This window comes from Megascapheus bottae, chromosome 10 (genome assembly GCF_031878675.1).
Source record: "Megascapheus bottae isolate mThoBot1 chromosome 10, mThoBot2.hap1, whole genome shotgun sequence".
NCBI lineage: Eukaryota > Metazoa > Chordata > Mammalia > Rodentia > Geomyidae > Megascapheus > Megascapheus bottae.
The window spans coordinates 49,023,577-49,044,009 of NC_143518.1; the positions used below are offsets into that span (position 1 = coordinate 49,023,577).

General features: G+C 43.2%; 1 protein-coding gene across 1 annotated transcript in view; it reads left to right on the forward strand.

The window, feature by feature from the left end:
* The window catches only part of LOC150058398 (tyrosine-protein phosphatase non-receptor type 14-like), a 146,308-nt gene that overhangs the window by 111,200 nt on the left and 14,675 nt on the right, over nt 1-20,433 (forward strand). Inside the window, exons 8-13 of the mRNA XM_090341202.1 lie at nt 599-687; nt 5,814-5,901; nt 6,704-6,786; nt 10,182-10,239; nt 13,458-13,536; nt 15,293-16,767. Of these exons, the coding sequence (XP_090197328.1) occupies nt 599-687; nt 5,814-5,901; nt 6,704-6,786; nt 10,182-10,239; nt 13,458-13,536; nt 15,293-16,767 (1,872 nt within the window). The remainder of the gene's footprint in view (nt 1-598; nt 688-5,813; nt 5,902-6,703; nt 6,787-10,181; nt 10,240-13,457; nt 13,537-15,292; nt 16,768-20,433) is intronic.

Sequence of the window (20,433 nt, forward strand, 5' to 3'; positions counted from 1 at the left end):
TAAAAGGGTTACATGATATTTGCCAGATAGAAGGTGCATTCATTCACATACATTGATACCCTTTCACATGTCTTGGTACCCATTTCCCTCCCCCCCACACCCCCCACCCGTCTTGGTTTTCCCCCCTTCCCTATCAAATTTCAAATATCCAAATACAAATAAATTCAATATATCAGATAACAAAGTGAGATACTATACCAATATGAGATAACCAAGGGTCTGTCCTTGATTTTCTTTTTGCTGTAGGCTAGTGCTCTAGCCAATGGTCCACTTTCAGCTCTTTCAGTAGTTTAGTGAATAAGAGCCTTATAGACTTTGCTGCCTGGGCTGGTTTCTTAAATCTCAGCCTCCTGAGTAGCTGGGATTATAGATGTGAGCCACCAACGCCCAACTGCCTTCCTTTCTTAATGGTATGTAAAATGCCATTGTGTATGTACATCCACCTCCATTACACTGCGCCATACCACAAGATACTACATTGTCTTTATTCATGCATTTGCAGACACTTAGGCCAATCCCAGAGGCTGGCTGCAATGAATCTGAATAACGGGGCAGTGCAGACATGTTATAACTAGTGTCTTTTGATGGTCTTGTGCAGGATAATCATGGGAACAGTATGCACCTTGGCATTTTCTTTATGGGGATTTTTGTGAGAAACAGAATCGGAAGACAACCAGTAATCCACAGGTAACCTTATTCTTGTTGCTTTTTTTGCGGGGAAGGGGCAGTCATGGAGCTTGAACTCAGGGCCTGGGCACTGTCCTTGGACACTTTTTGCTCAAGGTTGATACTCTTCCACTTGAGCCATAGCACCACTTCCAGCTTTTTCTGTTTATGTGATACCATGGAATCGAACCCAGGTTTTTGTGCATGTGAGACGAGCACGCTCAGGTAATCTTATTCTTTAAAAAAAAAATCATTTAGAGAGACTAAACAACTTCATTAAATTAACCAGTCGACTGATCCAGAATTGAGCTTTCTTTAATCAACTCAGGCCTGCTGGCCTGACTGAGGATGGGAGGGAGCCTTCTTCTTCCCAGTGGACTCCAAGAAGTACAGGTGAACTCAGAGTGGGACTGAGCTGGCCTGTCTCTGGAGGCTCAGTTCTAAGATCCCAACTGCTCTCCATTGTCCAGCCACCTCTGTCTTAACCACATGTGCTAGCAGAGTGCAAACTGATTTTTATTCTTCTTTTATTTTGATGATGATAATTATAATGACAGTTAAAAAAAAAAGGTACTGGGGTTTGAACTCAGGACCTTGTGATTGCTACATAAGTACTCTAGTCGTAGAGTACGTTTTAGTTACTTTTTTGAATATGGTCTCTCATTTTTGCCCAAGCCATCATCAACAATGGCGCATCTACTTATACCTCCCACATAGCCCCTAGGATTTTAGGTACTCACCACCATCTCTTGCTTACTGGCGAAGATGGGATCCCACTAACTTTCTTCCTGGGCTTCTCTCAAAGCATGATCTCTCTGATCTGAACCTCCCACATGGCTGGGATTGTTGAGGGGAGTCACCAACCCCTGCCCAGTTATGTGAGTTTTTTGTGTTGTTTTGCCTTTTTGTGTGTGTGGGAGGGTCATGGAGCTTGAACTCTTTGGGTCTGGGTGCTTCCCTGAACTCTTCAGCTCAAGGCTAATGCCCTACCCCTGGAGCCACAGCTCCACTTCCCCTTTCCTAGAGATTAATTGGAGATAAAAGTCTCCCATTCTGGGCCGGGAGTTTGGCCTATTGGTAGAGTGATTTGCTAGCATGCACCAAGACCTGGGTTCAATTCCTCAGTACATACATACATAGAAAAAAGCCAGAAGTGGTGCTGAGGCTCTAGTGGTAGAACTCTATAGCCTTGAGAAAGTCCAAGGACAAGGCTCAGGCACTGAGCTCAAGCCAAAAAAAAAAAAAGTCTCTCATTCTTTAGGTTCTTTAGGCTGGCTTTGAACCATGATCCTCAGATCTCAGCCTCTTGAGTAACTAGTATTATGGGTGTGAACCATCACACCTGGCTGTATTGCTTTTTTGAAATAGGCTTTCAAAAAGCATTGAACTTAAGATCTTTCCTGCCTCAGTCTCTTGATTGCTGGAATTGCTGGTTTTATAGGACTTCACCATCATGCTCAGATGCAAACTAATTTCTGTATTAACAAAAGAAGTTTAATTGTAAAAATCTATTTTCAAAAGTAATTAATCAGCTAGGCATGGGTGTCTTATACATGTAATCCTAGCTACTCAGGAAGCTGAAGTCTGAGGAACATGGTTCAAAGGCAGCCCAGGCAGAAAAGTCCCTATGATTCTTATCTCCAGTTAACCACAAGAAAACAGGAAGTGATGCTATGGTCCAAAGTGGTAGGGTGCTAGCCTTGAGTGGAAAAGCTCAGGGAGAGCACCTAGGCTCAGAGTTCAAGCCCCGCAACTGACAAAAAAGAATAATAAATTTAAAAAGTAATTAATTATAAAAAAAGATTAAAGGACAGGCACTTGTTGTTTGAGGATTTTAGCCCTCTTTTTCACATACTTTCATATACTGTCTTCCAAGACAGTATGGCTCTGCATCTAGGGCAAATGACCAGAGACAGCTCTCAGAGGCTAAGTGTTGGTAACATTGTAAAAGTCAGTCTTGGCTTGCTTTTCTGGGTCAGCAGTGAATTCCAGCCTTTTTTAAAAACAACAAAAAAAAAACAAAAAAAAAAACAGTTTTCTAACCCAAAGCTTCCTGACTGACTTTTCTTTCCCTTGGTCCCCACCCTGCTGTTGTTTTCATATTTTCCCCCCTTGCTCTTTGAATAGGGATATTATTGAAGCTGGAATAAGATCTGAGATCTTTAAGGGTTAGAATAAACTTTTTGACCTTTGGACACCACTCAGAATCCACTCCAAGTCACAGCAACAAAGTGTAAATAAAGCAGTCTGTGAATATGTGCAGAGTGGTTACCCTTAAATGTTTATGCTCATTCAGAACTAGCCAGGCATTTTGTCCACCAATTCTCCACCCCCCCCACCAAAAAAAACAAAAAGAGTGAAGTTTTAGGGTATGATGAGGACAAACTTTATCAATGATGTTGGGATTTCCCCCCCATTTGTCTTGAAATTCTTAGCAAGAAAGAGATTACTTCCACTATGGGGCCATGAACATGGCCCCTCTAGATGAAGCCAGCCATGTGGTAGGTTTGATGTAAGGCACAGAGCCAGAGGAAGTCACTTTATGTCTTATCTGACAAGACTCTCACTGAGGCACAGGGAGCCTGAATCCAGGTAGCTGTTAACTGGTAGAAGAGGAAGCAAGCCGGGTTGAGCACGTGTAGAGTATCATCTCAGAAGAAGGACTAAACTAAACATGACACATTCTATGTGTAAAGGACAGATGACCAAGGGAAAAATCTAAAATCCCCAGATAAGCAACTCATCCATCCCTGACTAATAGAGAGGGAGGGCCTGTGGCTGAGTTAGCCACTCATATGTACTTAAATTGCCTTTGCTCTACAATAGTAGCAGAAGGTAGCTGCCCTATTGAACATGAAAAGCCTTTACATGAATATAAAGGATTATATTCTGTACAGGTGAGGGGAAATGTTATTCATTACTTTTGGTCTGTGTTTTGTTGACTTGATCCTTCATTCATTTGTCTGTTTATTTGTTCATTCATTCATGTAATATTTTGCAGTATTGAGGATCAAGCTTAGGCATTGTAACTGCTAGGCAGTCACCCCACTACTAAGCCACATCCCTAGCCCTAATTTTCATCTCTTTGAGAAACATTTGCTCTGCGAGATGCAGTAGGCTCAGGAATTGGGGTTTGTAGATGAGCATGGGGCCTAGTGGTCTTAACAGGGATGAGTGAGAAATCTAATCATAGAACTAAAATCTTGTTCCAGAGTGTGGGGGCTGGTAAAGTCCTTCTGCATGTGGGTGGTTAAGAAGCAGGAAAGGCTTCATAGAGAAGATAAGTTCTGAGGTGAGACTGAAAGGAGGCAGGCAGGGGATGGTGAAAGGGTAATGAGCAAATGGACAAAGTACATAAGCAGTGGTTCAGGAACTCCAGTGGGTAGGGAGTTACAGGATAGGGCTCCACGTGAAAGGTATGCAGTGGTGAAATGTGGTTAGGAACTGGCTCCAAACAGAATGGAAGTGTTTTCCCTTTAGTGTTCTTGGGGATATATCATTTTAAACAAAGTCTCTAATAGGACATGGAAGAAAAGTGTGTGGGGGGGATACCTTTTCTGGGTGATATAGTCTATTTGTAGTATCATATCTCAATGTAGACTATATGCATTCTTCATGTTAGGTTTTGGGAAATACATGACTTCCTAATACTGTTCTCTTCATTAATGAAATAGAGGGGCCATGTTTGGGAGGTAGACGTAGTAGGAACATGTTTCAGGGCCAACTAGGGCAAAAAGTTAAGAGTGACCCTTACTCAAAAGCAAGCAAAATAAGCGAAGCTTAGAAAAGCACCTATCAGCCAGATGCTATGACTCACGCCTGTAATCCTAGCTACTCAGGAGGCTGAGATCTGGAGGACCGTGGTTAAAAGCCAGCCCTGGCACTAAAATCCATGAGACTCTTATCTCCAGTTAACCACTAGAAAGCTGGAAGTGGCACTGTGGCTCAAGGAGTAGGGTGGTAGCCTTGAGCTGAAAAACTCATGGGCAGTGCCCAGGCCCAGAGTTCAAGTCCCACAACTGACCAAAAAAAAAAAAAAAAAAAGAAAAACACATGTCACATGTTTTCACTCATGCAGAATCTGGATCTAAAAAATCACATTCATCATCATCATATTACATGGTTAAAAAAGGAGGGCAGAGCCGGGAGTTTGGCCTCGTGGTAGAGTGCTTGCCTAGCATGCACGAAGACCCAGGTTTGATTCCTCGGTACCACATACATAGAAAAAGCCAAAAGTGGTGCTGAGGCTCAAATGGTAGAGCTCTTGAGAAAGTCCAAGATCAGTGCTCAGGCCCTGAGCTCAAGCCCAGGACTGACCAAAAAAAAAAAAAAAATGAAGGAGAGCAATTGGGACATGAGAGGAATAAGAAGGAGAATGGAAAGAGAGTAATAAAAATACATTGTATATGTATAAAAATGACAGTGAAATCCACTGAAAACCTGTTCTAAAAAGGAGAGGTGAGGAAAGAAAGGAGTTAAAGAATGATAGAGGAGGTGAATTTGACTATAGTATTTTATATGTATATATGGAAATAACACCGTGAAATTGCTTGCAAAAATTAATCGCTGTCAATAAAAAAAAATTTAATGGGCCATCCCCTCTACACCCCCCCCACCAAAAAGAAAAGTGCCAAACATGGTAGCACATACCTGTGCCTTGTTACTTGGGAAGCAGAGGTAGGAAAATCACAATCTAGGACTGATTTGGACTACATTGGCCCAAGACCATAACTGGAGAATAAATTAAAAAGCAGAAGGATTGGGAGTTTGCCTCAAGTGACAGAACAGTTGCCTAGAAGACTAGTACAAACAAAAGGTCGGATTTCTAGAAAATACTTCATCAGATCAGAATAGGTAAAGCGGTAATAGTCCCTTGAAAGTATTCCTCATAGCTCCTTCGTTTTTATGAGCACAAGGTTTTCCTACAAGCCTCATTGAATAAGTAGCAGTATCTAGAAACATAGGATATGCAGAAGGTCTACTCACATAACTAGATACATCTCTCCTTGGAGGGAAGGAACCTGTGACACTGAAAGGTAAAACAGTTCCATCACAGTTGGCAAAGTGCGTTCAGAGAGTAGCACGGGACCCGCAGTGCCAGATGCTAAGACATCTTCAGGCAAACAGGTGTGTTTCTTTTGACCCAGGTGGAATGATATCGGGGGCATCACGCATAACAAGTCGACCATACTGGTGGAGCTCGTGAACAAGGAGGAGACTGCTCTGTTCCACACGGTGAGCAAAATGGACAGCATAGGCTGGGTCCACTGAGCAGTCACAGGTTGGCTTTTTCCCTCTTCATGTCCTTGCCTTGCTCTCTGTATCTTAAGACAATCCCTTCTGGAAAAGATAACTTGCCTAGTATTTGCCCAGTGCTCCTGTTACTAATTTCAATGTAGTGGTGGTGAACTTCCATGCTTGCAGTGCCAGGTTTGAGTGCTGACTCTTGGCTCTAGGATCTGGATTCCTCTGGCCAGCCACGTTATCTGTGTCTCCTTGTCTGGCAGGCTGTACTCCCAAGACACTCTGGTCACAGCCGTCATCAGGCAAGCCCCAATTGGGTAACACTATTGCATTTTCTTTTTTTGGCTGACCTGAATTTTTTGGTCCCATCATAGCCCATGCTTTATCTCAAGTCAGCTGGGTGACTGACCTTCTTGAGTCCCTGCTCAGTAACCAGTGTTGCTGCTGTGTCTCACTGCCTCCAATTCTTGGTGATAGCTGTGGACTCTCTGCCGCGCCTTGATTCCATTCCTTATTTTAAAGGGATTTGGTTCCGAAACAGGTGAGGAGCTGCCAGTTCATCAGTGCAGCCCCACTGTCTTGGACATGGAGAATTGGTTAGCAGATACCATTTCCCACCATTCTGTGGTGAGTGAGCTTTGCAGGTATGGCTGAGGAACACTGAAATCTAGCAGGCTGATTTGCTTCCTGGACCAGAAATGCAGGGAAAAGAGATGTGTCTTTGGGTAGAAGAACCCTTGTGAAATGCATATCTAATCAAACCAAATTTTTTTTTTCTTTTGTCCCTTCCAAGGATGATATTGAAAATGCCAAGTATATTTCTCGTTTATTTACAACACGTCACAAGTTTTACAAGCAAAACAAAATCTGCACTGAGTAAGTCAATATTTCTTTACTCTCTCACTACCTGGCCTTGTCACATTCACTCATGTATTTTAGGGGAGTTGTAAACCACTTTTTTTTTTCCTATCTGCTCTTTTCCCCTTGATCCTTGTGGAAGCCAGTGAAGTAGGCTAACGCCAGGCAGGAGTGAAAGAACTTTAATGATGAACCCTATCTATGTGTAGTCCATATGCAGAGAGAGCAAGTAATTCACAAATTGACTGTGAATTCTTAACTGCCTGGATGGGTGGGCCACATAAGTGCCTTTTCGACCCTGGGCTCTGAGTTCGGAAGAACCGAGCAGTTCCCAATTTGCCCCTCCGTGTCAGATGCGGAGTGTTCTCAGAAGTGGGTAGCAGAGCGATGAGCCAACTTGAAAGGGAAGATGCTCCTGTCATCCTCAGTCCCGTTCCGCTCACACAGTTGGCTAACCCTGCGTGCGCTCCTGGGTCATGTCATCTGACTGCAAATGAGAGGCCAGGGTAATTAGAGGAAGATTTGGAAGGCACTCAGAGATGTCACGAATCTGTGTGTCTTTTTAATTTAGTTTGGAGATAGAGATGAGAAAGGGGAGTCTGATAAGGGCACTTCCATGTGGCTTGACCCCAGAGATGGCGTGCTGGGGCTCACTCTGTCATTGTCTTTACCTTGTTTGCCTTCAAAAAAAAAAAAGTTCCTCAGCCAAGTTTGCCATTTGGGTACCCAAGGGGTTTAATTTTGGTTCAAAGAGGATCAGGGATGTAAATGCAAGAGATGAGCTGCCTTTCCACTCCCACAGTGGACACATCCAAGCATGGCAGAATATTGTCCCACAGTTGTCACTGCTGGAGAATGTGGCTGCTTTAGAAATGGATCTCCAGGTCAATGCAGACTTTTATTCTCCATATGATGGAGGCCTTTTCAAACCAGGTACTGCAGTTGGTCACTGCTGGGGTCTAAAAGTATATCTGAAAAGGCTTAGCCTACCAGAAAAGTTTGCAAAGGCTAAACCAGGAGAGCTGGGATGTGGCAAATTAAGCAGCTGGATCTTCTTCCACACACATTCTCACTTGTATCCCATGCATCTTTCTCTGGAGCACATTGCTTTGGCTTTGGCTTTTTGGTGCCATTCCACAGTGTTCTGACCCTTGACCTTGGAGGGTTGCTCTTGACAGTAACAGGAATTCAGTAGTTGATTTCTGTTCAGAAAAGTATAATTTGCTGCTGTCTTCAGTTTACCTGTTTCTCAGCAAGTGGTTTAACTGTAGCATTTGCTGAGTATTTTTCTTTTGTTGTCTTTTTTTTTTTTTTTTTGGTCTGTGGTGGGGCTTGAGGGTCTTGACTGTGTCCCTGAGCTCTTTGGTTCAAGGCTAACACTCTACCAGTTTTGAGCCACAGCGCCCTTTCCAGTTTTCTGAGTAGTTTATTGTAGATAAGTGTCTCATAGATTTCCTGCTTGTGTTGGCATCGGACTGTGAGCCTCAGATCTCAGCCTCTGAGCAGCAAGGCTCAAAGGTGTGACCTACCAGTGCCTGCCTTGTGATCTTCTAAAAAAAAATCCTAATGGGCATCACATACTAGACTGAAAACCAGGAAGAACTTCTGTAATAATAACCTTTTATCTTCATAGCATATTACAGAATTTTCTTAACTTCTTAAAAACCAGGACTGTCTTCCGCACAAACACATTAAATTCTAATAAGTACCACAACCTCAGTACTGGTTGTATAAAGGCCCAGAGCATCCCTGTACAATTTAGAAATGAGTATTTTCTCAGGAGTCTCCTCCAGCCTCTCCAGGAGAAGCTATGCCCACCTTCCTTCCCGGAACTAACCATTCTTGAACCTCCAGAAGACTGTCATTGGCTTTTCTGTTCCTGCAGAGTCCTTCCTTGTGACCTGTAGATAGCTCCAAGAGTGCTTTCTTTCTTAACTTCTCACCTGGGGAGAGAAAAAGGGGGGAATGTGCCTAACATAGGTCTGTTAATACTGTATTTGGCTAATCCAATATTCCTATGTTGTCTCCATTATTTAGTTAAAAATATTTTATAACCAAAAGCCTGAGGAAGGGTAAAGTGTCAGAATAAAGAGAGTCCCGCAGATGGAAGAATATATGTCTTAAATGATACTACTGAGGACAAAGAAAAACACTGTGTGGTATTTGGGACTTCCACCTCAAAGGCACCTTTCAATGTGGGTGTGGTGGATCACATTTATATTCCCAGCTACTCTTAGAAGGCTGAGGTTGGGAAGATCAAGCTCTAAGGCCAGCCCAGAAAAAATGTAGACCTCATTTCAACCAGTAGCTGAGTGGTGGCACATGTCTTGTCATCTCATATACATAAAACTGTAAAATAGGAGCCAGGCATTGATAGCTCATGCTTGTAATCATCGCTGCTCAGAAGGCTGAGATCTGAGGCAGCCAGGCCTTGAGACTCTTATCTTCAAACAACCATCAGAAAACCAGAAACGGTGCTATGGCTCAAAGTAGTAGATTGCTAGCCTTGAGTGAAGGAACTCAGTGACAGTGCCCAGGCTCTAAGTGCAGGCTCCACGACTGACCAAAAAAGAAAAGAAAACAGAAACTGAAATAGGAAGATGGAGGGCTAGGCTGGGCCTAAGGCATAGATAAAAATAACTAAAGCAGGGGCCGAGAGTTTGGCTTAGTGGTAGAGTGCTTGCCTAGCATGCACAAAGACCTGAGTTCGATTCCTCGGTACCACATATACATAGAAAAAATCAGAAATGGTGCTGAGGCTCAAGTGATAGAGCTCTAGCCTTGAGAAAGCCCAAGGACAGTGCTCAGACCCTGAGTTCAAGGCCCAGGACTGGCAAAAAAAAAATAACTAAAGCAGAAAGGGCTTTAGATGTAGATCAGTGGTTGAATGCCTAGTACTGTAGTATTTGTGTAGCATTCATGAGGCTCTGGATTTAACCCTAAGTGCGCAACTCCCCCAAAGAAATCTAGGCAGATAAATATTTATAATATGTCTTATTGTCATATACTTGTACTGAAAAATATTTTATCTATTTTGGAATTTCATTTGGCTAGAAACATTTGCAAATATTTCTCTTATTGACTCATACTTTCTATTATGAGTGAGTTTGCATGTTCTCCAAGGTACATAGGGCAGTTTTTAAACCCATGGAGTAGCCCAGCCTCATTCTTCTTGTATTAGTTGGTAAACATTGTCACAATGTTTTATATTATATGTGGCAAACATTGTGAAAATAAAGAGAATAAAAAAGAACAGTCAATATTGTTCTTCACAATCTTAGAAATGAGCAATGTTTATTCAATTTGGATATAATTCTCAAGATCTTGTCTGTTTTCTTCTCGCTTGTCTGCCTGGTCTTTTTATGCGTGATAAATAATCATGTCCATCCTTGCATTTTCAATTTTCCATGTAGACAATCAAACTCTCCACCTCCCATCAGACGGAAACCCACCTGGAGCCGGTCCTCTCTAGTAAGTGTGAAGTCTTCAGAAAGTGAACACTTTGGGAGAAGAATTGACTAGTGCCTCCTAAAGAGGAGACGTGGTGTGAGAATACAGAAGAGTCTCAGCCAGTGGAGAACATCCATTGTGTTCCCTGCTGTTCATCCCCTCCCCTCTCAGTGAACTTCATATGTACCTTCAACCCCCATGCTTTCTCCCCCTGCTCATCTGCTCTGTTCACCGCAAGGAGACATCTTTTCAGCTATAAGCTCTCTTTTGTATTCACCACCACAGATGGGGCAGCTTAACAAACTCATCAGAAATTAGCAAAAGTGGGATGAGTCTAGTTAAATGGTTCCTCAGGTACAGCATTGGGTGGAGAGAATGATTGCCTATTTCCTGATTTTCATCCTGTTGCCCACAAAATTCCAACGAATCCACATTTTCCTCCTAGACTTGGCCTTCTTGAGCTTCTACTCTGCCCTTCATCATGTGAATAATGTATACATTCTGTGTTAGGCTGTGTTCTATTTTGATGATTACTTGAGGGTAATAGGACCAGTGTGAAGAGGTAGATTCCTTTCACCTTTCCTGCTGCATTTTGTCATAGTTCTTTGGCTTTAGATTATGACATTTTGTACATAGCCAACAAAGGATATAGTCAATAAAGAGTATTTTTTCTAGATAGAGCACTTGTTCTACATTGATACAACAGCCTTCAAATAGCATTTTTCTTCATATGTAGTGTTTACCTTTGGCACAGAAAGAAAGTCATGAGGACAATTTTTGTTTCCTGTAAAATGAGAAGTGGACTCTTCGAATTCTAGAGTTGAGTCATTATATCATCACTTGAGAATTCTTGAGCGCATATGTGACTACTATTATTCTCACTTTTCTACACCTTATCTCTCCTGTGACCCTTTGCCATAGAGCTCTGGAGAGGCCAGAGGCACCAGTAGATTTGTTGAAGGAACTGGAAGTTGTTTTTGTTTGTTTGTTTTGTTTTTTTAATTCTTGTCTTCTTTGTTAATGTTACTTTCTCCCACACCTTTTTTTTTCATAGTTCAAGTATCTGGATTAAGTACTTTTCTCAGTTCAGTCCACAAAATACCTAAAAGTGTTTTAAGCCTAAAACTATTTTGTGGTCTATTCTATTCTCATTCTTATTGTCCATAATCTGGATTATTACCTTTTCTTTCTTTTTTTCCTTGCATGAAGATGATTCATCTTATGAAGTGGAATTGAGAGCTTCCCAATTTTTCTTTCCCGTTTGATTTAAACCATCCACTAAGAGTTCTTTACACAATGAGGACACATTCACTGTCTTTTGGCCTCCTTTATGACAACCAGTTGCTGATTTTCTTCTTCTTTCCTGCTGCCCATGTTATGGCATTTCGTATATTTCTTTATTTGCAAGCCAGGAAAGAAATGGAATCATGTATTGGATCAGAGAAAGAATAAGATAAGGTTCAGGGATGTAACTCAGCCTTTGAGTGTTTGGCTGGCATGCAGGAGGCCTTGGCAGAAAAGGAGCAAGGAGAAGAGAAAGGATTGAAATAAATAATACAATCCTGAATTTGTTTTTGAAGGATTAGCTATGGCTATCCTTTGCCTGTACACTTCTGGCAGTTCATATGGTCAGATAATTATAGTAATATCTTAAATGTAGGAGCAAGATGCCATATTTACCTTCCATGAATATCTGCTCCCTTGAACAAATCCCTCTTTCCTGTTGAAAAGCACATGCCACAAAGTCAACTCTAGAAAATTTTATTTGAACTGTATTTCTATTTTTGAAAAACAGATTTTGCATTACAACTTAAGAAATCACCCACAGAGACAGGTGGGACTATTTATGGGTACTGACATAGGATCTTGTCATCTCATTCCTGGGACTTTTCTCTTGAATTTTTTGTGTTGTTGGATGCCTTAGCTCCATTTTCTTCTTTATTTGTCTTCATGATAGTAAGCACCATTTGTAGCAGAGAAAATGACAGGTGAGCTCTTTCCCTAGTTCCCTTCCTCGACATATACCTTTTTTGAAACTGGATGGGAAAGTGTGACCCCTGCTGGCTCTGAGTTTCTTGAAAGAAGCATCAGCAAGTTGAAATTTAAGAGATCATTTTGTTTAGAGAGATTCCCTCCCAATCCTTAAATATAAGAGACCATTCTGTTTAGAAAGATCTCTTCTCCCCCCCCCCCCCCCCCCGCCATCCTTAAAATCTTTCATTGAATGAACTCGCACTGGAAGCTCAATGCAGCTGTAAAATGGTTAGTGTTAGGTCAAGAGAAGGAGGAGCTGACTTTGCTTGATGGGAAACTTTATCTACCCAGGCCAAATAACTTTAGATCATAGTAAGGATACTGTTATTATACTTGACCTTGGCTAAAAGGCTGAAAATGATGGGGAATAATTGTACTTCCTTTGGTTTGCTCACCACATCTTTGAGTTTTAGAGTTGTATTTTTTTTCTTCTGAAAGTTTCACTTTCCTGTTCAGTAGGAAGTGATTCAGGCTGAGGCTAAATGGATGTTTTTAAGAATCCATGCGGAAAACTGGACCTCAGTAGTTCATGCCTGTAAATCTTATTCAGGAGGCCAATATCTGAAGATCTCTGTTCTTAGCCAGCCCAGGCAGGAAGATGCTGCTTTGGGTAGGAGATACGATGAGAGTTAATTTCTTGCCCAACCCAACCCTTTCCCATTTGGTTCTGCAAATGGGTTTGAGAGCTGCACACAAATTGGCATGAAACACATTGTAAATTTGTATGTGAATTTTTCAGTGAGCCAACTCACTAACTCTGTGACCCTATTTAAGGTACTGTGAAGCTGTGAACCAGAGTCATAAGCTCTGCTGGCATGTAGGAGCTTGTGGCTTCAGGAGAGAGGTAGTTTTGAATAGGACAGAGGCCATCTATCTTTTTATTTCTTACTTGGGTCATCATCAATGAACTTGTTCTTGTACCATGATAGAAGCCATAGAAAACTTCACAAGTGTATGAGAATGTAGATAATGCATAGCTCCCTGTGTCTTCTTTGTTTCTCCAGTCTCAAACTTTATAATGGGATATAAGGTCTAGATGAGTGGGAGAGGGTGGATTGTAAGGGTGGCTGGGGAAAGAGCTGCCATGTGTTTCCTGTGGGGAGGGGGGCGGGGAACGGGCTTTGGTGCATGCTGGGACTGGTTCTCTTCTGGGTCTCAGGCCCTGTCTGTGCAGGCCTTCCCAGCTCTGCTCTGTTCTGTTTCAGCCAAGGCAGCAGCCATACATCTTGCCTCCCATGCATGTCCAGTGTGGTGAGCAGTACTCGGAAACGCACACCTCACAAGGTAACTGGCTGGCTCTATTGCTTTCTTAAGACAAAAGACTCAGTACCAGTAAGGCAAGGAATGTTAAATTTTAATGGGACAATGATGCTTTTATTTTAATTTTGCCATTGCGTGAGTGGACAACAGCTTTAATTTGTAAAAGTCTAAGAATATTGGCTACTCTCAAAAAAAAATAGTTTGGAAGGGCCAAGACAGTGGGCACATTCCTTTCTCCTTCCCTCCTAAGTGACATGAGAAAGGAGAGATTGCCTAGTGTCCCCAGTGCATCTTACCTTTGTCACTGATGTAGAAGCCTTTACTGCTTTGTGACTTTCTCAAGTGTCGGTGAATGCAGGCTTCCAGGATCAGTGGCAGACACGCTCACCTCACCCTATTAGCTTTTTCTTTTTTTCTCATCTTTCCCTCCAGCACTTTTCTTAGGACGCTTTTTTATTGCCTCTCAGAGTAAACAAAATCTGCTTTATTCCTCTTTGCTTCCTAAACATTTCCCATGCACTATGCATGAATGAACCCATTCCATTAGTAATAACAATTACAATGATAACCGTTAACATTTATAGAGCATTATGGGATACCAGGCAGTGTCGTAAGTACTTGCTATATATTGTATCACTTAATCCTCAAACTAAGCCCAAGGTGCTGTCACTTCCACTTTATAGATAGGGAAACTGAGGTTCAGTGATCCATGGAAGGGCTACAGAGTTGGCTGAAGTGGTAGAGCACTTGCCTAATAAACATAACGCCCTGAGTTCAAACCCCAGTACTGCTATTTAAAAAAGAAAGAGTAATGGTGGAATTTGGATATGACAATTGATACGTTTAAATCATTACACTAATTGCATCTGAGAAAAAATGGAGATGGAGAAAACCTCAGATGTTGGCATTGCAGTAAATGGACTATGAGTTTCTGTGTGTGTTACCAGCTTGGGCTATTTTGAAACCTCTGCAATTTGAAAGCTTGCGAATGAAAACTAGAAGAATTACAAGTTTAAAACAGCAAGACTTTTTATAAGCAAGCTGTGTTATCCCACTACTGTGGAAAGGCACTAAATCCAGCTAAAGGTATATAAATGGGTACTTTTTGTCCTCTATGTTATCCGCTTTCTTCTTGCTTGTCTCGTCTGATTGGCTCTGTGTTAACACTTCTTTTCATACAATTAAGTGTTTCCAGTCACCTGGTTTTTCACCTCTTAATTTCTCTCCTAATCATGCTTAAATTCATAATGTAAGAATGGTTGTATTGGGACACAGAAAAGTGTTTGGACACGAAGTTGCCTTTTTAGGTGCGTGCGTGCGTGCGTGCGTGTGTTTGTGTGTGTGTGTATAAGAAATGTTGGGTCCCTCCAGAATGGACCTGACTTTTATAAATCCAACTTTGTATCTCTCCAGGTATGTACTCAGACTCTAACTAATTGACTGCAATTAACTATAATGCTGCGCCCTGCACACATCATGCTTGCTCAGCAGGAGAGTCTTGCTCGACATTGATTTCAGGGCTGACAGTAAAGTAGAGCGCTTACCAATACTATGTGCATGTACTTGTGTACTTAGGTTCACCTTTTCCATATGCTCTAAAGAGTCCCTTCTATTTAATAGCATCTCATTGAAGGTATCCGTTCTGTAGACTATGTGATGAAGACGATGAGAGGTCACTTTTTTCTTCTTCTGTAAAGACGTACTCTTCTCACAAACGTAGGATGAACTTTATTGAATCGGGATACAATGAGGGTTCACATGCCTGTTTTCACTTTTATAGACAGCATCTTCCACGGGAATGAAGAAGCCTTGTATTGTAATTCTCACAACAGCCTGGACTTAAATTATATGAATGGTACTGTCACGAATGGCAGTGTGTGCAGCATTCACAGCGTCAATTCCCTCAGCTGCTCCCAGAGTTTCATACAGGCCTCCCCCATGTCCTCCAACCTCAGCATCCCCGGCAGTGAAATCATGCGGGCTGACTACATCCCCAGCCACCGGCACAGCGCCATCATTGTGCCATCTTACAGGCCGACGCCCGATTATGACACAGTCATGCGGCAGATGAAGAGGGGCATCATGCACCCCGACAGCCAGAGCCAATCTCTGCGGAACCTCAACATCATCAACACCCATGCCTACAACCAGCCAGAGGACCTGGTGTACAGCCAGCCGGAGATGCGGGAGAGACACCCCTACACCGTCCCCTATGGACCACGGGGAGGATACAGTCACAAACTTGTCAGTCCGTGTGACCATGTGGTCCCAAAGCATAACATGGTGCCAAGCAAGGCCGGGGCCAGTGCCATCTCACACACAGTGAGTACCCCAGAGTTGGCCAACATGCAGCTCCAGAGCACCCCTAACTACAACGCAGCCCATATGCTCAAAAACTATCTCTTCCGGCCACCACCCCCCTACCCACGCCCCCGGCCAGCCACCAGCACCCCTGACCTTGCCAGCCACCGCCATAAATATGTCAGTGGCAGCAGCCCAGACCTGGTGACCCGGAAGGTACAGCTGTCGGTGAAGACCTTCCAGGAAGACAGCTCCCCTGTGGTGCACCAGTCCCTGCAGGAGGTGAGTGAGCCCCTCACCACCAAGCACCATGGCGCTGCCAACAAGCGCCACAGCCTGGAGGTGATGAGCAGTATGGTTCGGGGTATGGAAGCCATGACACTCAAGTCGCTGCACGTCCCCGTGGCACGCCGTAACACACTCAGGGAGCAGGGTCCCCCAGAGGAGGGTCCCAGCGGGGGCCACGACGTCCACCAGCTCCCACAGTATCACCACACGAAGACCTTCTCTGACGCCACCATGCTGATCCACAGCAGCGAGAGCGAGGAGGAGGAAGAGGCTCCAGAGGCCGTGCCACAGATCCCTGTGCTGCGGGAGAAGATAGAGTACAGTGCCCAGCTGCAGGCCGCCCTCGCCCGGATTCCAAACAAGCCTCCTCCCGAGTACCCTGGACCCAGGAAGAGTGTCAGCAACGGGGCCCTGAGACACGACCCAGGGAACCTCCCTGCCGCCATCGCCAGAGCCAGGGTGCTGCGTCACGGGCCGGCCAACGCCCTCACTGTCGCCCGAGCTGACCAGTTGGCCGTCAACGGGTCTTCTCTCGGTCCCTCCATCTCCGAACCTGACCTGACCAGCGTGAAGGAGCGGGTCAAGAAAGAGCCAGTGAAGGAGAGACCCGTGTCGGAGATGTTCTCCCTGGAGGATAGCATCATAGAAAGGGAGATGATGATTCGGGTAAGTGCCTTCCACGCCAGGGCTCACACCTGCTGCCAAGGGAAGAGGAAGCCGGTGGGGGGTGGCAGGGATATGTGCAGGGTTTCAAGGGTCACTGGGCATTTGAACAAGGGAAATTTGATTTTACACCCAAAATTAACGTCTGGTGAAATCTGTCCTTTGACAAACACATAACTTCTAGCAATACACTTGGTATAGAGTTTCGTATTGTTTAGCTATTGAGCATGGCTTAGACTTGCAATTTGTGTGACTGTCTCTGTACCTCTCTTAGCATTTTTTTCTTTCTTTAAGTGGAATAAGCCGTTTGTTCCTCAATTAATAGTAAAAGGAGAACAGCTCTGCAGAGCACAGATTTCTGTGTAGTTCTGTATGACAAAATAGCTTGCCCTGCTGTGTGCACTGTGAGGCAACTTGGCATTCTTTTCAAGTTTCCTATCATACATGTTTAACACAAATTCATGAGAATTATAGTAACTGGATCTCTTTCTTGAAAGTTGACTGCTGAGATTTAATCCATTGAATTTATTCTATGTATATATTATTGCTTGTGTTTACTGAGTATGTAAGTATACATGTTGTGTGCAAACACACAGTATGTACTTACATTTGAAGCTGCATTAAACATGAAGAACCTTTCCTCCTAAGTTAGACAATCTAGAAGGATGGGATTATTTGTCAAAGCAAGATGCAGCAATAATAGGTGCACTTATGGACTAGATCTCTTACCAATATGATGATAGTTGAATGATAATTAAATTTTTTATGTCTCTTTTTCCTGGAAAATTTCACTTACTTAAAAGAAGATCTTTTCATTATGTAACTCATTAATCCCCCAAACTTCTTTGCATTCATCCATTTGCATTAGCAAATAACCAGGTCTTTTAGGAACTCCATAAAGGTTGTCATTTAAAATTTGCTTTGCTGGGTGTATATCAGTGTTCAAGAAGTAATGTACTCACTACCCGATGAATGTAACTGTAACCCTTCTATACATCCCCCCAACAATAAAATACAATTTTAAAATAATTTTTTAAAAGGGGACAAAGTTGCTTTGCTGGAGTCCATTGGACAGTTTCTAAATCTTTCCAACTTATCCTTAGAAGCCAACTTGATGAGAATAACCAGGTGTCCAAGTTTTAAGCAAGCCAATTTTCTGGGTTCAGAAATCAGATCCATGGCAACTCTGTTACGTTAGAAAAACCCAAAGATACTTGGCCTCACACTCTTGGCTATCAGTACTGCATTGCTAAGAGTTGGTACTGACAACTTTTTCCACTCTTTGCAAGCGAAGGAGAAAATTATGAAGTTTGTACCTGTGCCTCTGGCAAAGAGAGTCTTTGGCTAGGCATGGAGTGATGTGTAGGGGTAGTTGCTATGGGAGAGAGCTTTCCTAGCTTAAAAAGAAATAATTCATTGGTATAAAAGCTTTTCCAACCCTTCTTGGCCCTGGACTTTTTAAGAGAAATATTTAGCCTCAAGAATCATCAATCTGAACATTCAGCTAAGCCATTTTACTGCCAGGTTGATACTTAATGGTGTCCACATGGTCCTGTAACCTCATCTTGGCCATGTCCATCTTCATACTGCCCATATGAAATAAATAAGCTTTAGTCAGCATCGTCGCATGGGTCCCCAATAGAACCTCGGCATGTTGTCAGTAAAAAGCAAGAGATTTTTCTGCTATTTTTCCCCATATTATAGCCCAGTCCATCCATGTAGGAAACAACAGCTAGCAAATTTCACTCTTTGGCTCCTAGAGCACTAACATAAATAGCCCACAGGTATTTAATTTCCCACATTGATAACTCTCCCTCTCATCCAAATAGTCATTGCTATGCTCTGCCAGTGTTCTCTGACTTCAGAGGAGGGTTAGAAGCTGGATACTTGTGACTCATGCCTAACTCAGGAGGCTGTGATCTGAGGATCACAGTTTGAAGCCAGCTCAGGCAGGAAAGTCCCTAAGATTCCCATCTCAGTTACACTATAAAAACTAGAAATAGAGCTGTATCTCAAGTGGTAGAGTGTTAGCTTTGAGCCAGAAAGATAAGGGACATGGCCCAAGTCCTGATTTCAAACCCCGATACTGGCACACATAAAAAAGAGGATTAGGAACCATTCATGGACCCGGAGACCAGGCAGAGTGGGACTTATACCACTGACCTCCCTCCCATGATGATTCTTCCTCTGTTTTTTTTTTTTTTTTCCTGGTCAGTCGTAGGGCTTGAACTGTGGCCCTGGGTACTGTCCCTGAGCTCTTCAGCTCAAGGCTAGTGCTCTAGCATTTTGAGCCATAGCACCACTTCCATTTTTCTGGTGGTTAATTGGAGAAAAGAGTCTCATGGACTTTGGTGCCTGGGCTGGCTTTGAACCTCTGTTCTCAGATTTCAGCCTCTTGAGTAGCTAGGATTACAGGCGTGAGCCACCAGGGCCCAACATCTTTTTAAATTTACAATCTCACCCCTATCTTTTTCACCATGAGTAGTGTTGCTAGGAAGATATAAGATGGAAGCCTGCCTTGGTCATCCTAGGAGAAGAATGACACTTTAGGCAGGTGGAAATACCCAAGGTGGAACACAAATATGGTGAGAATTTGCCCTGTGTGCAGCCCTCACTGGCTTTGTGGCATTTCTTGCCTCTTTGATGGATGACTCAGGCCTGCTGACTTGGAGATGCTTCACTTTCAGCTTTCAACTTTCAACAGTAACCAGAAGTCAGCTACAGTGAGGGAAAAAGTCTAGGAACTTCTGTCTCTGGTAGAAAGCTAACAAAATAAATGAGAAGGGGCTGCGACAGTCTGATCATCACTTGGGGTGTCAGTTTTCCCTGGGCAAGGTAATGGTCCTTTCTTAAGGAAGATATATCCGTTCCTTCCTTTCTGCCTCAGGGTCAGTGGCAAGCACTTTGTATGAAGGGGTAGAAAGCAGGGTATGTAGACCATTTTCCCAAAGCTGTTGCCTTCTCAAAACTTGACACCACCAACCAGACAGACAAACAACCAAAGCATGAAGCCCGAAAGTCTTGCTCGAGGGGATGCCTGGAATTGAGAAACCAAAGCTGTAGTTTCTCTCAGATGAAATCTGGCTCCTTTTTCTCTTGTCACCGTTCATTCTTCTCTGCCCTTAGTGGTTCACCCTGTCACTGGAGCAGGTGTCCTATTGGCAATATGGCTCAGGAAGGCTTCTTGCTGAGTGTAGTAGAAGTTGTGGAGACTGTGAGACACTTGTAACTGTGTACTGCTTAGTCTTCATCATCTGCAGGTCCCTACCCTATGGGATCAACCATCCAGACACCTCCTAGGAATCAAGTTACAAATGATAGACTGAGAAACCAAGTCTCCAATGACTTGAAATCCTGAATTAAGTGACTTTTTCATCTGTGGTAACCAGATGAATATGCAAATGGGGTTATCACCAAAGTTTCCATCAAATCTTCAACTCTGCCAAACTTGTTTCTACGCCTGTGCCAAGAGCTCATGCCTGTAATCTTAGCTACTCAGGAGGCTGAATAGAGTTCCTGGAGATCAAGGTTCGAAGCCAGCCCAGACAGAAAAAAAATCTGTGAAACTCCATCTCCAATGAACCAACTAAACATCAGGCTAGCAGCGTGGCTCAGGTGGTAGAGTTCCAACTGTGAGGGTGCACAGGCTCTGACTTCAAGGCCCAGCAC